Raw genomic sequence first — 19,485 nt, 5'->3', positions numbered from 1 at the left:
TACCTTTTTGTCCTTATTGACCTGCTAACCCTCTTCATTTGATGATTTAAGTGTTACAAGTAAAATACCATTTACCTTTTGATTTATCATCTTTCTGAAATCTGGTAAGATTCAAAGCTAATATTTTGAACCTAGCACTGAAAGGTGGTGGGAAATCTAAAGGTGTTGGTCTCTGTCCTTGACTGTGTTTCTCAGCAGGAAAGACAGTTTAATGGTGGTGTCTGTTTAAATAGACTGCTGACGGCAAGCATGTTTCAGATCAGGTTTACAGTTAAGACAACAAAACAAAAACAGTCATACCTGTTAGGTATGAGGTGAACTGCTTCGGGCCACAGCGAATAGCATAACGGGTAGTTGTTCTCACAGCTTTTGGCTCAGTCTGTAATGCGTCCCTGGGACAAAAGAGGGTTCCGTCCGATGTTTCTCCCCACCATCTCACTCGGACAAGTACAGAAGCAGGAGGCTTCGCAATCTTCCATACGACCTTGTTAATAGTAAGTTTGAGAAAGCATCGTAACTGTCCTTCAACCAGAGGTGGCAGGCTTGTAGATGGGGAAATGTCACTCAAACCTATGGAGGAATACAGCAAAATCTGTATTTAAAATCTGGTCTAACACAATTTGCTTTTTTTTTTCTTTTTCTTTGAGACATCTTACTAGGTAATCCTCGCTTGTCTGGAATTTACTTACTTAAAACAGGCTGGCCTCAAACTCAAGAGATCCACCTGCCTCTTCCTCCTGAGAGCTGGATAAGGTCTGTAGAGTGGAGAAAAGGTCTACCATAAAGCTCAGGGATAATTCGTTGAAATTCAAATGCATATGATATATGGACTGCGCCTTACTTAGGAGCACCCTATATACTCTCTGAATGAAAAATAAATCTTCAGAGAAAGCTTTTCCTAACTGTTCTAATACTGAGAAGTAACTAAAAAAACAGGCCATAGAATAACCCTACTTGGTCACTTATGTTAATCCAAACTTTTCTTTAATTGAAAGATACTATTTGAAAAGCATAAAGACAATAAAACAAGTGGACAGATTTTTAAACCTCAGTAGTTGGAAGTTTTGTTAACTGTTGCAAATCCATAGTTCACCACAGTCAAGATACATTGTCATGGGGGAGGGACTCTGTCAGCGGAAGATGGGGGGCAGCAATTGGGATGTAAAGTGAATAAATAAATAAAATAATGGAGAAGATACATTATTTTTAATCTCACTTTTTTTTTTTTGTTCTGTTTGTTTTGAGTCAGGGTTTCTCAATGTAACAAGCTCTGGTGTCCTGGACTTGATTTGTAACTCAGGCTGGCCTTGAATTCAGAGATCTGCCTGCCTTTGCCTCCCGACTACTGGGTTTAAAGGTGTGCGCCATCACAGCTGCCTCTTCATCTCACTCTTAAATTGTCTTTGCTGCCAAGATCATACAGTCAAGGACAGAGACTAACATTTTTAGATTTGTTGCTATTTTTGGTTCTGGGTTCATAATATTAACTTTAAATCTTACTAGATTTCAGAAGGATGATGAGTTAAATGTAGAAGAAGCGATCAGTTACAACCCTGGCTTTCCTTTCAATCAGTACCCTTTCTGAAAGATTTAGAGAATGCTTAAAAACAAAAACAAAAACAAAAACAAAAACAAAACAAAACAAAAAACCGAGAGACTACTGCAAGAGATCAAGTTTAAGGCCAGCCTGGGGTCCATCAGGCCCCCTGTCTGGTCACTTAAAAGAGCTGGAAAACTAAGAGGATTTAGTTTGGATTCAAGTCATTCTAAGTAAGGTGCAGTCCATATGTGCAAATACGTTTGAATTTCAACGAGTTATCCCTGAGCTTTATGGTAGATCTTTTCTCCACTCTACAGTACACAAATTGTTTCAGTTGAAAGAGCTATTTGTATTGGTTCCTGACTAGATTTTAGTATATTCTAATGAAGCACAATCACGTCCCAAGAAAAAAGTCAGAGAAATAGAAAGGTATATACAGAAATGGTTTTGTTTGCTTTTTGAGTCAACTTGGGTTACTGATTTCACGGTGTCCTCTACCATACACCCTTTCATCATCTAAGGTTCTTCGGGACATAGTTATGCCCTTTCCTCCTACTCCGAATTCCTCTAACACACAGACATTTATCCTTGTCGTAAAAAGAACACATTTAATTTTGTTGTTTTCCTATATGTTATCTATTAATCCTCACTTTGCCTCATTTTATCGACCCACAGGCGCTACCTCCTTTCCGATCTTTAAAAAAAAATTCTCTCTTAACTTTCTGGTTCCCTGGTTATTCTCTCTTCAGTCCTCTTTTGTTTTGTTTAGCCAGAGCAGGTGGAAGTCTCCTTAGAATTCCTTAGCCCTTTTATGCTTTCCTCAAGCTTAGACAGATAAAGTTACCTCGCTTCTTGCGCCCACGGCCGCCCCCAGGCACTTGGCCTTTCCGTTGTTTCATGTCGAGCCTGGGCCCTTCGTCACCAATTCAACGCTGGTGCTAGCTCCTAAGCTGTACGCTCCCGCCATCCCTTCCCACGGCGCCTGCGTTCCCCGGCAACGGGCGCCGCTGGGAAGCCTGGGACGCAGGAAGAAACACTCTTCCTCCAACAGTTCCCGGAAAGCTGTGCCAAAAGAAGGCGCCAATAAGAGTCCCTGCAAATGGACTGCAACACCCATGATGCTTTGCTTTCCTACCTTTGCGAGGTTGGACCAGGACACCTGCAGCTGCGCAAGCGCAAATTGATACACTATTTGAGGACTTCATTGTCCAGCATGCATTGCCTTTAAGAGGACTCTTCCCGCTAGGGTTGTCGAGTTCTCTGATAGGAGTCTGAGGGATCCGCAGACTCCGTTACCCAGTTTCCTTTGTGCGAAGGCTGTTGCGCACTTCCGGTGGAAGCGCTGAGGCGAGAGGGCGGGGTTTGCTGAGCCAGTGGGCGGTAGGCGGCGCTGCCGGTGGCTGGTTGCTGTCCAAAGGCGACTGGGCGTCGTTAGAGGAGTGAGCTGTGACCGGTTGTACCGCACGTATCGTGGGACGGACCTTGGGCCACTGTTTTCGACGTGAGGCCTCCCTTTGATGTCGGCCCTTGAAAAAAGCATGCACCTCGGCCGCTTACCTTCTCGCCCTCCTCTACCCGGCAGCGGGGGCAGTCAGAGCGGAGCCAAGATGCGGATGGGGTACGTGACTTGTACCTCTCTCCCAGGAGGCCAGGCCCAGGCCATTGGAGATTGGTGTCTGGGCATTCAGAGTGCCACGGGAAGGGACGCTGTGAATTGGAGGAAATGCTGGCCTTGGCCTGGAGATGTTTAGATAGAGTAGAAGGTAGATTCGGGGACTAGGTGAGGCGCTAAGGGAATAGTCTACCAGAGGACTGGTAACATTGTTGGAGAAAGATGGGGAATAAGGACAAGGTTGAGAAAGATGAAAGGTTAATTTAAGGGATGACGGGAATCAACTCTAGAAGTGATGACTCTGGGAGAAAGTGGATCAGTGAGATGAGGAGAAATGTGCCATACATAGTTAAGGGGAATAGGGAATGACTGAGAGAAAAGTTGAAGGGAATTGGTGGATCAAGTAAGTTAGCCAGGAGTAAGAAGGCTTTCTTTCACCTGCGGGGTATAGGAAACATCTCAGGCAAAGACTAGAGAGTAGAAGGTTCTAGAGAAAGTTTCCAGAAGTGTAAGAGTTCAGAGGATGAGGAGGTGAACTAGAAAGCTCGGGGAATAGGCCTAAGGAAACATGACTAGGAGACTGTTAAAGGGAGTGAACCAAGAGGCTGGAGACATAGGTGGGGTGTGATGAGGAAGACAGCTGAATTTGGAACAGTAACCATTGATATCCAGAGACTGAGAAGTAAATAGGAATAGGTTTGTTAAATGGAAGCACTGGAGAGGTAAAATCTGGAAGATAAAAGAAGATTTGGTCAATCATTTTGTTTTGTTTTGCCAAGCAAATGGGACTTGAAGGGGAAACTATTGGTCTAAGAATTAGAGTTAGTGAAACACTGGGAGTGGCCACTTAATAATAAATTGGGGGGTAAAGAGCTTGCTGGAAAGGAAGTAGGGCTCAGGTGTATCTGTGCTTCTGTGTGGGCTAGAAACATTTATTCATTTTTGTGGTATTGAGACTGGAACCCAGAACTAGACAAATGCCACATCACTGTGCTACACTCCCAATTTATCAGCTGAGCTAATGAAAGAAACTTTGGAAATTTAGACCCTGACAGGCTTGTGTCAAGTTATAGGATACTTGGCTGCTGGAGAAAGTGCGATAGTTGAACACACTAGTAAGAGTTGCTGGGAAGCAGAGAGGATTGGATAGTCACTGGCCTATTTGGAGGACTGCTGTAAAGAAAAAAGAGGTCTGGTATATTTGGGATTCGAGGGGGAAGCTGGTAGATATTCCTGGGGAGAAGACTACCAAACAGATACATTCAGTTCCAAAGTAGTAGTATGTCCACAGACTGACCAAAAGGCAAGAAAAGATGGACGCAGTTCTGTAAAGGCTGAGTATAAGAGGTGATGGAGAATTCTGCTTATTAAAATGGTTGGAAAAGTCAGAATCCAAGAGATTTTGACCTATAGTAGAAAAACAAAAGAAAATTGACTGAGGATAGATTGATGGAGGCATAATAGAAGGTAAAATGGAAGGCTTGTTATAAGATAAAATAAAGATTGGTCATGAAAAGACAAAGATTGAGCTTTTAGCATAAAGAGAATTTGAAAACTGACCTATACTATTTTTTTTTTTTTTTGGAAAATTAGCCTGAAGGGTAAAATAGATGTAATAATTATTCTTTGTGTGTTTTTATTTTTTAGTTATTTTTTTTTCTTGAGATATGGTCTCGCTGCAGTTTAATTATGAGACTTGGTTTAATCTACAAAATAGATCAAAAGTCATCCAAGTGGCATGTGTTAGAACTAGAACCCGACCTAGCTTTAGCTTCTGGGAGTCTCTCCTTTTTAAGGAACCAGTGCTCTCGTGGGGAAGGCCTGGAGTCCTGTGCACAGTTCCTTAATAGACGTTCCTAGACGACACAAACATAGTTGTTTGAATTTACTACTGACTTTGAAGATACTCTCATTAAATTGATTTGGGGTTCTTGCCTGGAAACCCTGATATGCTTGAGGGGAGTACCACTTAAAAACCTCTCCTTGAAGCTAGGCGTTGGTGGCACACACCTTTAATTCCAGCACTTGGGAGACAGAGGTAGGCAGATCTCTGAGCTCGGGACCAGCCTGGTTTACAAAATGAGTTCCAGGACAGTCAAGGCTAAATTGAGAAACTGGGTTTACAAACAAACAAACAAACAAACAAACAAACAAACTGGTGCATAGAAGTCAATGGTCTTTGTGTGTGAGTGGGTGTGTGTGTGTGTGTGTGTGTGTGTGTGTGTGTATCCAATGAATTAAACTAGGGCAGGGGTGGATTAATTTGTTTTTACCCAATGACCACTCTTTCTTTTTGAGACAGTATCTTGTAAACCCTTAATTCTCCTGTCTCTGACAAGGCACTGGGATTACAGTCATGCAACACATACTCAGGTAACATTTTCTTTTAACAAATGTCCATTGACTTGCCTGATACCACAGAATCACTGGCAGAAACAGCAATCAAACCCAGTACTGTAGATTTTTTAGTTCATTGATCTTCTTGGGTCAAAGAATGTGATGTTCAGAATAACACAGATAAAGAGCACTATGAAATGTTTGCTAAAGGTTACAGACTGTGCTGGTAAAAAAAACCAAATTCCTCTGTTCCTGGTTTGTTTACTTTTAAAATTATATTAAAATAAATTATATACACACATATACCTACATACATACACACACACACACATATAATTTGTTAGTTTGATTTTTAAGACAGGGTTTTTCTTCATATCCTTGGCTGTCCCGAAACTAACTCTGTAGGCCAAGCTGGCCTTGAACTCAGAGATCCACCTGCCTCTGCCTCCCGAGTGTTGGAATTACACTCCCCAGTGTATACCATTACCACCCAGCTAAATTACATTTTAATTTCACAGAATCCATACTGTTAGTGTGTGCAGTTTGAGCTAGTGATAAAGATCACTGGTAGACTGTGTGTTTAGCATGCTGGAGTCCCTGGGTTTGATCTTCAGCACCTCAATGAATGAATAAGAGTAACTGATTTTTATTCCGTCTACCAGACTGCACAGTGATCATCACTAATTCTAAACCATTCTCATTATGCACAAAGAACCTCCCTAGAGCTGTGGTATATTTATACCTCATTTCCTTCTATGACTGAATTTAGTTTATTGTGTCAGTATATACCCACTGTGCCAAAGAGTTGATGGACACTTGCAGTGCTTTACTTTTTATGTTTTAGGAATTATGTGTCATAAATATCTATTTGTGTAGAAAATTTAATGTATATGAGTATGTTGTTGCTGTTTGAAGACACACCAAAAGAGGGCATCAGATCCCACTACAAATAGTTGTGAGCTACCATGTGGTTGCTAGGATTTGAACTCAGGACCTCTGGAAGACCATTCAGTGCTCCTAACCACTGAGCCATCTCTCCAGCCTAATAGAAATATAATTTTATTTGTCCTGTGTACATATCTTAGACTGGAATTGTAAGGTCATTTGTTAATTGGGTTGAATTTTTAAAGAAATTGCCAGTTTGCTAATAGTTCTTCAAAGCTTTTCGTGTGTTAGGGATATTTTCTCTTTATTGGTGTCAAAAATAGTTTCCCAGTTGCCCTTTTGTTTTGCATATCTTTTTATCATGTAAAAATGTTTTAAAATTACTTTAATATATCTATCTGGAATTTCTTGCTTTTGATTTTTAAGTCCCATAAAAGGCCTTTTATCATTCATATTTTAAGGGAATTCCTATATGTTCTTTTCCCACTACATTTGTGGCTTCTTGTTTTACATCTCCTTTAAATATCCTGAGATATGCTAATTCAGTAACATCTCTAGTTTTAACTCTGTCTACATGCTGCCTGGTTTTTGTAATATTATTTCTTTGAAGACCTTTTCTCATTATGCAAATGTCACATTAGTTAAGAAGTTGTCCTTTCCTCATTAATTAAATTACATTTGTATCATGTGACACATTTCCACATAGATTTGGGGCATTTTTTTAAAATGAGGTGTTTCTCCTTTTCTGTGGTTTATTTATTTGTGCTATTGCTATATTTTTAATATGGGGAGATTTAGTAATCTATTTTAATAAATGGAAAAGGTAGGTTTTCCTTCATCCGTCCCTGGCTCCTTTTATTTAATTTTTACAAAATGAATGTTTTTTGTTTCCGAGACAGGATCTTAACTCTGCAGCTTCATCTATCCTTGAACTTGCTGTGCTGCTTCAGCCTCCTGAATGTTAGGATTATGGGTGTCTGTGACCACATCTGGTGTGGATATTTATTATTTGTAGGACTGTCCAAAGCATGCCTTAATTATAGCCTACTCAGTCCCACAACTTTGTCTTTTCTTTTGCCATGCTTACAGTAGTGGGTTTTCATTTTCTTGCTTCTTAACAGTGTGATTGGTGGTTAGTTACTTTTTTTCTCTGTCTGTGCCTCCACCATCATGGTATCATAAAAGGAATATTTTGACACCAAATAGTATAAATCCAATCTTAAGTGTTATAAAAAGGAGCTTTTCTGAGCCATCTTTATAATAGAAATACTATTATTGCAGAATTTAAAGCCTTGCTGGCTACATAACAGAACTTGTTTCCCCCCACATGCAAAATTTAAGTTAGATAATTTCTAATGCTTTGATGCAAATTATATATAGTTTTTTGAATTGTAGCATCTATTATAAGAGTGTGTCCTTAACACTAGTAATGGCCACTCCAATTCTACTACAACTCCTAGCCAGCCATTTGGTTGGTTGTTTGCTTGTTTGTTTGTTTTCTTAAAAATCCTGCTAATGAAGGCATTTTAGAAGCAGCAGTGCCTTGATTTAAGTAACTGGCTGTAATTAAACTTCATTATTAGCCTTTGCTACAAAATTCTTTGTCTAGAGAGTTTGCGACAGGTGACTAGGACAGCGCCTGTGACATTCATTCTTAAGCATTAACAGTAACACTCTAACCAGATCTTCAAGTCTGTTAGGTCTAATTATATTTGAAACATTTGCTTAAAATATACAACTATGTTTCTTTTTTTTCTTTCTCCTTCCCCTTCTGCCATGGTTGATGTATATTTTTCTTCCTTTGGTTATCTTCTAGTAGGAACCACACCACTGTAGCTGTTTTGTCTCTTTGTAGATATAACCCCCATCTGACATAACCATTGCTATCCTTTTCTTTGCTATCTGTCTCCTCCTCAACAGCTTCCTTAGGATAGGATTTTTGCCAGATTTCTTTGTGGTGCTTTTAAAAATTAATTTTGTGTTTATTTATTGAATTTGCGTGTGTGCACATGTGTGGGAAGATGGAGCACAACTTACAGGAAGCCTGGCTCCCCCTTTCTACCCTGTGGGTCCTGGGTTGAACTCCAATCACCAGGCTGAGGGCAAAGCACTTTATCACCAGCCCTCTCCGATACGTCCTTAAGTGCTGACCATTGACAGAGACCTAATTTTACACCTATTATAAGAATAATCTTATTTCCCCACAGGTACCTTGAAGACATAACCAGAGCTGTATTTCTTTCTTATGAAAGTTTGTTAAACTTTATAGAGTAATAATTTGTACTTTATTTCACCAGAGTGTAGGTACAGTAGGACTTATAAATTCATAAGACTTAAAACCAGATCATGCTTGTTACTAGTCTCTTTATTGAAAGCATCTGTTCCTGATTATCTTTTCCTCTTTAATTCTAACCTGAAAGCAAGTCCATTCATAAAGGAGAGTACTATTAGTGGTTATTTCCACAGTAACTTCATTTTATAGAATTTTTTTTTCCTATTCTTGCCCTGTTCATCACTTGCCCTGTTCTCTGAGAACTGTTTTGTAAGGAGGTGCCACCTACACACTGGTAACTGCCAAGTTTAGAGACTAGATCAAACATTACACTTTCAAATGGAAACATCAAAAGCTCTCCATAGCAATGTCTCAGGCAGCAACATTAAAATTGTATTTATTGGTTGTTGATGAGTATTCAACTCAGGCAGCAAACATGCCACTTATGTTCCTTTCCACTGAGCTACACTGTCAGCCCATGGAAGGCTTTTTGCATGTGCCAAATGCTGCATTAATTTTGCTTGCACTCTTTTTTCCCTTACTTTATACAGTACTACTCTCAGGAAGCTCTTTGAGGCTACCCTAGCCCATGCTTTTTCTCTCCCTATCACCTGAGTATCCATAACATGCTTTGCCATTTCTACTCATTAACTTTTGTATGTCACTTGTTTGGTTTCTTTTTCTTCATTGTTAGTATGTCAAACATGAGTGGGATAAATTAATGCAAACTCCTAGAGTGCAAAGGGTTTGGTTTCTTTTTTCTTTCTGTAGTAGCAAGTTAAAGAAATACTTTTATAAATTTATGAATGTATAACATTAATTTCAAGTGAATCCTAAGGCTTTGCCTGGCCAGTGTAACCATTCCATCCTGCATTCCGCTGTCCTCGTGGCATCTTGGCTGTATGCAGGTCAGCAGTGTGTCTGTGAAGGGCCTTGTAGAAGCTCTGCTGCAGCCATGGAGCTCTGCTGTTCAGGGGGAAGGAAGCCAGTCAGCGAGAGCACTTGTGCTCCAATAATACTTTATTTGGAGCCACTGAGGTTTGAATATCACCTACTTCTTGTTCTTTTGTTTCTTTTAAACAACTGTTTGATTGGAGTCCAAAACAGTTTCCTACCTTCACTATGTAATTTTCATATCATTAAACAGTCTCTTCCTACCCTTTCAGACATTACTCTCAACTCATGGGCCATACAGAAACAGAAGGATCGGCGTGGACTTGCCCACAGACGTGATTTTCAGCTCAGTTTCAATACTGTTGGTTCAGTACTACTGTCTTGTAGAAGAATGAAGTTAGGTTTCAAAAAGCCAAGTAGGATTCCCTTCTTGGCTCATTAATTAGAGTAACTTGACTTTGTTTTCTTAAAATATGTAAAACCAATCTTACTCAGTTTTAAAGGAGAAAATGGGATTCTATGTATGCAGACTTATTGTTTAAGATATAACACAATTTAATACAAATTTGTTTGTTGTATACTAATGGCCCTCCTGCCTCATCCTCCCAAGTGCTGGAATGCACCATCAGTCATCAAATGAACCATTAAGAAAAAGACCTATCAATTAAATTGTGACATAATACTTTATCACTTAGAGTTCATTTTCAATTTTGACATAAAAATTTCTCATTATTTTATATGAGCTCTGTTTGCGTGATCATATATCACTTATGAGTGCATGCAGAAAGCGAAAGGGAAGCAAAATAAAATGCAGTGCTCCTGACACGTTTTCATATTTAGTCTCCACTCTTGTGAATCATTCTCACCAATATAGTTCTCTGTGCCTCACAGGAACATTGGCCATGGAGTGTTTCTTAAAACCAAACAGCAGCCCACACACCAGTATCATGCTTATGTAAAACCATCTTACCTTTGACATCTACTACTGACCTCATGACTGTACATCTAGCTCTCAAACCATTCAGTTCTCAGAGGGCAGAAAGTACTTTATATTAGTCTCCAAGATTTTCTCCCAGGCTGTCAACACCTATCTTTAAATTTCTGACTCTGGTTTGCTGTTCATCCTCATACAGGTAGTCACAATCAAGTTAGACCTGTTTGTTGGCCACCTGCATTACTAAAACATTGGTATCAAAAATATGAAAGTGTATCAGAACTGGAATATAGTAAAGACGTTTGTGTTAGATGCCTTTACACCATTTATAGTGATCTCACATGTATGCCACCTCAGTTCCTCCTCAACATGGTGTGAGGCTAGCCTTGTACAGTGTAAGAAAACAGTCAAGGTTATGCCAGTAACGTGTTAGGTAGTAAGCCCACATAGGTAATTCTAGTTCATTGAAAATATGTTTTATGCTGTCCAGTTTTTGGTAAGAGGTTTGTGGCTATGTTGTCCTCGTGTTGAGTGAGTAGTGGAATAAAGTATAGGCCTATCTCCCTGAATTAAACTCTTGGTTATCAAAGGTATAAAATCACACTTTTCTTGTTGTGCAGCAGCACTCTCTCACTTGTGCGTGTTAAGCGAAGTGTATTTCTATGTCGTCTGGCTCAGCAGGCTATATGAATGGCTTTTAGTGGAGTACAGTTGGACTCACTTGCTTGGAGCCACATTATTTGAGCGCTCCTGCTGCATGTCCCCTGTCTTGTCTAGATGCCAGACCTTACATAAACCACTGTTATTTCCACTTTGGACTCCATAATGCCTGATATCTGGATAATTTAATGTTTGCATCACCAACAAACAAGGACTAGGACTTAGGATTTTCATGTGTACAGTATCTCAGTATTTATCAAGGAATTCTTTTAAAGTACCTCCTGTGCTCTCTCTCTCGCTGGGAGTAGCACTAGATAAACTGGGGAGACAGAACTTGAATTTTGCCTTCTTGCTTTACTCCCCACTTGGCCCCTTCATTATCTGTCATTTCAGTTACAAAACCTTTACTGCTGCCTATTGTTACCTTTCTTCCCTACAGCAGGAAGAGCTTCTCCTCACATCTTCCGAAGGATTTCTGGGTTTTAGAATTGCCAGCTTAAATGGTTTCAAAAATAAATAACTTAAGATTATTTTGAGGACAGTATGGAGAACTGATTAGAAAGTGATCTGAGAGTTCTAGCTCACATCCTCTCTGAAGTTTTAGACAAGGTATTTGGTTTCTCTTCATTGTAATTTTGTCGGTTTTAAAACCCAGAGAGTTGTAGAAATTAATGTGTGTGCCTTTATCTTTGTGGTTCCTTCAACCTGTCAAAACCTCACTCAATTGTAGGAAAGTAATTTAGAAAAAGGAATAAAATCAGAAATGGAGGAAGATAGGATGCCAAGAAGACTCAAGAAGATAGAAAACAAATTGAAGACTATTGAGCTGTTAGCAGAGACAAACTGAAGACTGTTTGTAGGCAAATGAAAGCACAAGCTCAACTGTGTCGTAGCCCCATTATGTGAGGACTCAGGCCTCCAAGCAAAGGGAACTTTCTTTTCTCTCTTTTACCCCAACCCCAGGAGTGTTATACGCTGAGCTCTTGAATGTAAACCTGCTCTATTTTGTGTTAATTTTTGTGGGTGATATAAGGAATGGGTCCAGCTTGGTTCTTTTGCAAATGGATAATAGGTTATCCTAACATTTTGGGGGCTGGGGTTTCTTTTTCCTAATGCATTATCTTGACATCTAAAAAAAAAAATTCCTTTGACCATATCAAATAGATTGTCTTTGAGTTTTCAAATTTTATGTCATTGATGTATTCAGTGATATGTATCTGTCTGTGAGCTAGCACTATATTTTGAATGTTGTAGCTTTGTAGTAAGTTTTAAATCAGAAGATTCCAGCTTTGTGCTTTATAAAAATTATGTGGAGTCCTTTGGATCCCTTCCATTTCCATGTGAATTTCAGGACCAACTACTCTGTTCCCTACTGAGGAGTGGGCTACGGTCTTCACAGATGCTCCTTTGACTCTGTAGGTAATTTGCAGAGTCTTCCCTCTTAACATGAGGTCTTCATTATCTATGGATACAGGCGTTTCTCCTTTTATCTGTGAGGGATAACAAAGATAGACTATATAGATTTTTATATACAAGCGTTACATTTCTTTAGTAACTTATTCTATGTATTTGTGTATGGATGTATCTGATGTATGTTTGTGTACACATTCGTATATGTCTGTGTGTGTGTATTGTGTGTGTGTGTGTGTGTGTGTGTGTGTGTGTGTGTGTGTGTGTATGTTTAGAAGCCACAAGTTAATGTTTGGTGTCTTCAATCACTCTTCACCTTTTTTTTAAAAAAAGATTTATTATTCTATGTATGCAAGTGTTTTGCCCACATGTATGTATGTATGTATGTATGTATGTATGTATGTATGTATGTATACCATATGCTTGCCTGATGCCTGAAATAGTCAGAAGTAAGTGTTGGACCCCCAGGAGTAGAGTTAGAGTCTGTTAGAAGTCACTATATAAATACTAGGAATCCAATCTGGGTCCTTTTCCAAGAGAAACAATTGCTCTTAAAAGCCGAATCAGGGGCTGGGGATTTAGCTCAGTGGTAGAGCGCTTACCTAGGAAGCGCAAGGCCCTGGGTTCGGTCCCCAGCTCCGAAAAAAAGAACAAAAAAAAAAAAAAAAGCCGAATCAATTCTCCAGCCTTCTGTTTTATTTTTGAGATATGGTCTCTCACTGAATCTGGAACTCACTGCTTTGGGAAGACTAGCTTGTCAGTAAGCTCTAGACATCCACCTGTCTCCACCTTAGCACTAGGCTTACAAGTGCACACTATCGTGCCTGACTTGGTTTGGGTGCTAGAATCTAAACTCAGGTCTTTATGCTTGCATGGCAAGCATTTTACCACCTGGTCCATCTTCCCAGCCAGCCTAAGTATTATTTAATTTTTTTAAAAATTGAAAAATATGTATATTTACTATTGTTATTGAAGGTGGGGCATGCATGCTATCCTGTGTATCTGAAGGCCAGAGGGCAACTTTGTGGAGCCAGATTTTTTCCTTCTGCCTTTCCATGGGGTTCTGGAAATTGAACTCTAGTCAGATTTTTGAAATAAGTTCGTTTACCCACTGAGACAGCTCACTCACAACCCCCCCCCCCCAACACACACACCTCCAACTCCTGGTATTCTTCTTTTTCAGAGCTGGGGACCGAACCCAGGGCCTTGCGCTTCCTAGGCAAGTGCTCTATCACTGAGCTAAATCCCCAACCCCTGGTATTCTTAATAGTGGTACTTTAATAGGCTTGTTCTGTTAATTTTACTTTTAGAGTTTTTTTACTTTAACTATAGAAAATATAACTCATGTTGGTTTTTTTTTTTTTTTTGCTTCTGCAGTGTACTAAAGTTGATCTTAAAGTTTTTTAGTGAGTTATTTAGGGTTCTGTCGTAGTGTTAAGTGAGTAGAAAAGTCCTAGTTAAATTACTCTATTTGTTCTTCCAAAATTGTACAAAGAGTTTAGGAAACTGTACCAGGTAAAGTGATAGTCTCCATAGTTATGAAAACCCTGAAACCTGTGAATGTATCTTTTACATGACAGAGGAAAATTAGTATTGCTTTTTAGTTGACCTTAAAAAAAACAAAACAAAACTGGGGGCTGGAGAGATGGCTCAGTGTTTAAGAGCACCGACTGCTCTTCCAGAGGTCCTGAGTTCAAATCCCAGCAACCACATGGTGGCTCACAACCATCTGTAATGGAATCCGATGCTCTCTTCTGGTGTGTCTGAAGACAGCTACAGTGTACTCATATACAAAATAAATAAATAAATCTTTACAAGAATGTCTTTCCTTTAAAAAAAAACTATCCTGAATTATCTAGATGGTCCCCAAATAATTACAGACATCTTTTAAAGAGGAAGAAGGCAGAATGGATTAAAGCCTAGAAGAGATTTAAACTTGTTGCATTGCTATCTTTGAAAATAGAGGAAGGACCTGCAAGTTCAGTATCCTAGGCAGCTGCCAGACAATAGAAGTGATGTTTCACATCCTGGGCATAAGAAAAGCTCACTACTACTAATTTAATTATTGCTTGTAGGCCTTTTCAGTAGACATAACTAGCAGTAATTGAGACAAAAGGAATCATAAGCCACTCATATCTCTACTTTGAAACTAAGATTAAGATTGTTACTTTGAATTATATAATTATCTCTCTTGCAGTGATAATTTTGACTATTAACCAAATTATCTAATTGCTTTATCTAAATATATGTGTATGTAATAGTGTAACAAACTTAAAACCATTAAATATTAGCGCATACTGTCTACTATCTAGAATATTTTTCAACTTTTTTTCTTAAAGTATGCCATACCAGAAATTTATAGTAAAATAATTATGTTTGAAATTATTTGGAAATTTTTCTAACCTACCATTAATTTGCTCCTTATTTTTGGTTCTTACAAACTAATGTTTGCATAGCAAAAGCCTAGTGCAGGGTGTGGCGCTGCAGGCCTGTCATCCTAGCACTTGGGAGACTGTAGTAGGAGAATTACAGAGTGAGACATTGTCTCAAAAAATTAAAGGAAAAAAATTAAATAACAAATTGAAAACTGTAAGCCATTTTCATTGATAAAATATGCACGTGAAAGTTCTAAACAAAACACTGCACCTTATTTCACAACACAAGATCATACATCATGCTCAAATTGGTTTCATTCTGAGTATGCAAATCAATTAATAGAATTCTTCACATAAATAGAATCAAGGGCAAATATCACATGAATATCTCAAGTGATGCAAAAAGGACTTTCAATAAAGTTCAGTATCCCTTCATGATGAAAGGTCCTGAAGAAACTAGGAATAGAGGGGACATACTTCAACCTAGTAGAGGCTATTTACGCAGACTGGTGGTCTGTTTACAACATAGCATTTCTTCTTAAGTCGGAAACAGGACAAGGTTGTTGGCTTTCTCCGCTCTTCTAATGCTTCAATTCCTAGGGATACAAATGGAAAAGAAGTCAGGTTACCCCTCTTTGCAGACAATATAATTCTGTGTATTTGAAGACTTTATCACAAAGCTCATAGCTCTTAAAATCACTTTCAACCGAGTGGCAGAGCACAGAAATCAGTGGTAGCATGTGTCCTCTAAGTTCCATGACTTCATTAGCCTAGCCCCAGGTTGTTGGCTAGATTCCAGTATCAAGTATGGTTTCCCTCCAGCTAAATAGGCCTTAAGTTCACTAGAGAGCTGTTGAGTACCACCATATAGAGAGTACCACTATTGTACCCTTAGGGATATCTTGCCATTCTGGTCATTGTGGTTCATGTGTCACAAATGGGTACAACTAATGGTTGCTTCCCTCCCTTGGAAGATTTCATGGCACTAGGTGAGCTAATCCTCAGGGGAGAAAACTTTCAGGTCAGATCCAGCTAAGGTTCTCGGGGTCCAATGTCCAAAGTTTGTGGTGTCTTTCAGCAGTAGGGACTTAACTCCACCTTCTGAGAGACAACCTAGAACAGTAATAACTTATATTGCTTTGGGAGTCTCTGGGACTTCCTGACCAACAAATCAGAGACCTCAGATCTGGGATTAGTTTTCATTAGATAATCTATGGCTCTTGTAGGGAACATTGTCAGCCCAGATGGGAAAACTTCATTCAAACTATATATGTATATGTATAGTTTCCTCATTCTTCTCTTCCTTCAGATCATTTGTGTCTTGCTATCTCTAGTGTCTCCTCCCATGGCTCCCTTTTACTTCCCTGGTTTCTGTTACTCTTCTATGTTGTATACCCACGTCTGAAGAATTGGAGCTAAGAGTCTCAGATGAGAAAGAATATGCCACATTTGTCTTTCAGGTGTTGGTCACCTCATTCTCTATTTTTTAGTTCCATTCGCTTACCTGCAAATTCATTATTTCCATTATTTCATTTTTCTTTATGGCCGAATAGTATTCTACTCTATCCATCCATCCATCCACCCATCCATCCACACACACCCCCCTTTTCAGTATCCATTTGTCAGTTAAAGGGCAATACTTGCATTTCCTAGCTGTTATGAATAGAGCGCAATGATGATGTTTAGTCCTTGGCATATGCCAATGAGTCATAGCTGGGTTATATGGTAGATTTATTTTTATCTTTTTGAGTGTTCTCCATACTGATTTCTAGAATAGCTTATCGATGTTCAGTAACCCCAGCATCTGTAGGAAGGCTGTTCTGTGCCCCCACCCCGAGTTACCGTTGTCTCTGAATCAGATGCTAGAGTTTGTTTCTGGACTGAGTTGATCTTAATCCTTACTCATGTACTACAGGCCTGATTACTATAGATGTATAGTGTTTCATTGTCTTTCACTGGAAACTTTATTAGGTTCAAGTGAGGGGAACTGTGTTTATTAGCCTCCAAGCCATTTAATAGTAGTAATAATGGGTATATATTGAGACACCAAGCTAAGTGCTATATTCACATTGGCTCGTTTCATTGTGTCAACAGATGTTAATTATTGATGTGTCAGGTTCTGTGACTACTTGGAGAATGTGCTTGTTCTCAGTGTTCTCACAGTGCCAACCTAGGTGAGCTAAAATATTTTTTAGGAAATGTATAACTAGTGCAAGCTAGTCTGAGAGTAATGAGCAGTGAGGGGGCTACTTTAATCTTCACGCCCCCTGTATAAAATTGACAGTACAGCCCCATCAAACATGGACAGGCTGGGCTTGTAGAAATTAACTACTGTGTTTAAAATCACACAAGGAACACACAATTGGATTAAAAAATAAACCCATTAGGTAGAAAATAAAAAATTATTACAAGCTTAGCAACTATTTTTTAAAAATATGTTGTCTTGTCATTTTCTTTTCTCTTTTCTCTAGAAATAGGTTGTTTGGAGTCAAAGTTCAGGTCTGTGGCTCTTAATTTAGTCGTAAATGAGTTTCTAAGTAGAATTCTATATGCTCTGGACCTGCCTGTGTAGTCCAGGTGTATGTGCATGTGCTTGAAAAATGAAGTGTACACATCTCTTGTTAGATTTTAAACCTGGTCTGTGACCTGCTTTGTACCTCTCTGCCCAACGGGGTAGCAGGAAATAGAAATTGTATATTCATTTTTAGAAGTTTAAAATAAATTTTACTTTGTCATAAAATGATTTTGTATGCATTGACCTATCAAAGTAGTTCTTATTTTAAATAAGACTTAATTCACCTTTAGGATTGATTCTGATTCTGACATTCCCCATATTGTAAACACCCCTGAGTCTTGTTTTCAAAGGTCACTTCTTCTTAATTCCACCTGCCTCTTCCTTCAAAGTACTGGGAATAAAGGCATGCACAACCATGCCTTTCAATTTTAGAAAATCTTCATGTTTACTCTTAACTCTGTTTGGACCCATTTAAATACTGTATATGGTGCTTTGGGAACTCTTTGTATCTTTATGAGAAGAAAACACTTGCTATTTTCATTTCGGATTTACATTTAGAATCTGTTGACCAAGATTTTACCTTCTTATGTATAACTGTTTTATTTGAACAGCTCCTTTTCTTCTTCCTCTCCTCAGCCCTGGAAGGAAGCGGGACTTTACCCCTGTTCCATGGAGTCAGTACTTCGAGTCAATGGAAGATGTGGAGGTGGAGAATGAAACTGGCAAGGATATATCCTCTCAAAGGGGCTGCTCAGCATAAGGACGGGCGACTAAGTCCCACTTGGGTAGCTCCTAGATGTTCTATTTATCCCAGCAGTTCCTTACATTATCTGGAAAGTTACCTTTAAGTCTTTGGCAGAATCTTTCTTGGCTGCAGTTGTCTGACACCTGCATGGGAAGGGATTAGGATTAAATTCCTGAAAGTCATACTCTGAGTCCAACAAGCTGAAGTGACTTAGTTTCTAGAAACCAAGTACTGAATCCTCTTCAGAGAAAAGGAAATATTTATTTTTCATTGAGAAGAAGGCATACTGGCTGCAGGCTTCAAAACAGTCTTGCTATCTCAGAAACACCTAAAGTGTCTTTGGAAGTCTGCAGTTTTCATATAAGTTGTTATACCCTGTTTGTCTCTTTCAAAAATAAATATTGTTATGAATAATAAAAACTTTAAATCTATTGTCTTTAACTGTTCATACACTTTTCGAGTTTACAAGAGTGGTTCCGAGGGTCCAGTCCTGCTGCTGCTTCATGGAGGAGGCCATTCTGCCCTTTCCTGGGCAGTATTCACGGTAAGTTGTTGGCGTCAGAGGCTGGTGTATTGCAGTGATCATTCTTTTCTAGGTGACTTGTCTAGTTAACTCTTCCTAACATGTTCATTCATCATTGGGAAGAAGGCAGAGCAAAACTTTAGCATTATGTACTCAAGGTCACCTGTTCTTTATGCTAGTGGTTCTTGTAACGCTTTGTATATGTATGCACTAGGGTGAAGGTATGGAGTTTGTGCCTTGTCAAAAGTGGGGGTCTTTAATCTCAGTAATTTAAATATACATGAGTAGATATTTTATTTCAGATGCTTTAGATTATATCTCTGTCTTCATCAGGTACATGATGTTCCAAAAATATTTTTCTATTTTTATTATTTAGCAATTTCATACATAAATACAATGTTATCTTGATCATAGTCAACCCATATTCTTCTTCCCACTTCTTCCGAGCCTTTCAAAACTTCTCTACCTTCATGTCTTCATTTTTTTTTCTTTTTTCTTTTTTTTTTTTTTTTTTTTCGGAGCTGGGGACCAAACCCAGGGCCTTGCGCTCGCTAGGCAAGCGCTCTACCACTGAGCTAAATCCCCAACCCCGTCTTCATATTTTTTTAAGTGACTGATGAAGTCTAATTAGTACAGCTTGCATGTGAATGGATGAGGGGCCCATTACAGGAGCATAGGCAACCATATCGCAAAAGAAGAACTACTCCCCTCCTCCAACAGCCATCAGTTGCCAATAGCCCCGCAGCTTAGGGGTAGATCTTCATGAACCTCTCTCTCATCCAT

The 19,485-nt window shown here is 39.1% G+C and overlaps 2 protein-coding genes across 8 annotated transcripts in view; one reads left to right on the top strand and one right to left on the bottom strand.

Annotated features, from left to right (window-relative positions):
* C2cd3 (C2 domain containing 3 centriole elongation regulator) overlaps window positions 1–2,852 on the bottom strand; it is a 98,494-nt gene extending 95,642 nt beyond the window's left edge. For 3 of the 7 annotated variants that reach the window (XR_015685469.1, XM_087656939.1, XM_087656950.1), the window contains exons 1-2: window positions 2,676–2,852; window positions 301–570 (exon numbers count right to left, since the gene is read on the bottom strand). Coding sequence is in view for 4 of the 7 variants with exons in the window: in XM_087656939.1 (XP_087513065.1) it covers window positions 301–570; window positions 2,676–2,745 (340 nt within the window). In the remaining 3 variants the exon portion in view is untranslated. 7 annotated transcript variants of the gene reach the window in all.
* Window positions 2,853–2,912: 60 nt separating this feature from the next.
* The window catches only part of Ppme1 (protein phosphatase methylesterase 1), a 46,986-nt gene continuing 30,413 nt past the window's right edge, over window positions 2,913–19,485 (top strand). The window contains 3 exon segments of the mRNA NM_001191838.1: window positions 2,913–3,158; window positions 18,071–18,164; window positions 18,631–18,723. Of these exon segments, the coding sequence (NP_001178767.1) occupies window positions 3,058–3,158; window positions 18,071–18,164; window positions 18,631–18,723 (288 nt within the window). The 5' untranslated portion in view covers window positions 2,913–3,057.

The sequence above is a fragment of the Rattus norvegicus genome, chromosome 1 (genome assembly GCF_021556685.1).
Source record: "Rattus norvegicus strain SHRSP/BbbUtx chromosome 1, alternate assembly SHRSP_T2T, whole genome shotgun sequence".
Classification (NCBI taxonomy): domain Eukaryota; kingdom Metazoa; phylum Chordata; class Mammalia; order Rodentia; family Muridae; genus Rattus; species Rattus norvegicus.
The sequence above is the reverse complement of the archived record's forward strand: the minus strand, read 5'-3'. Positions and strand labels throughout refer to the sequence as shown.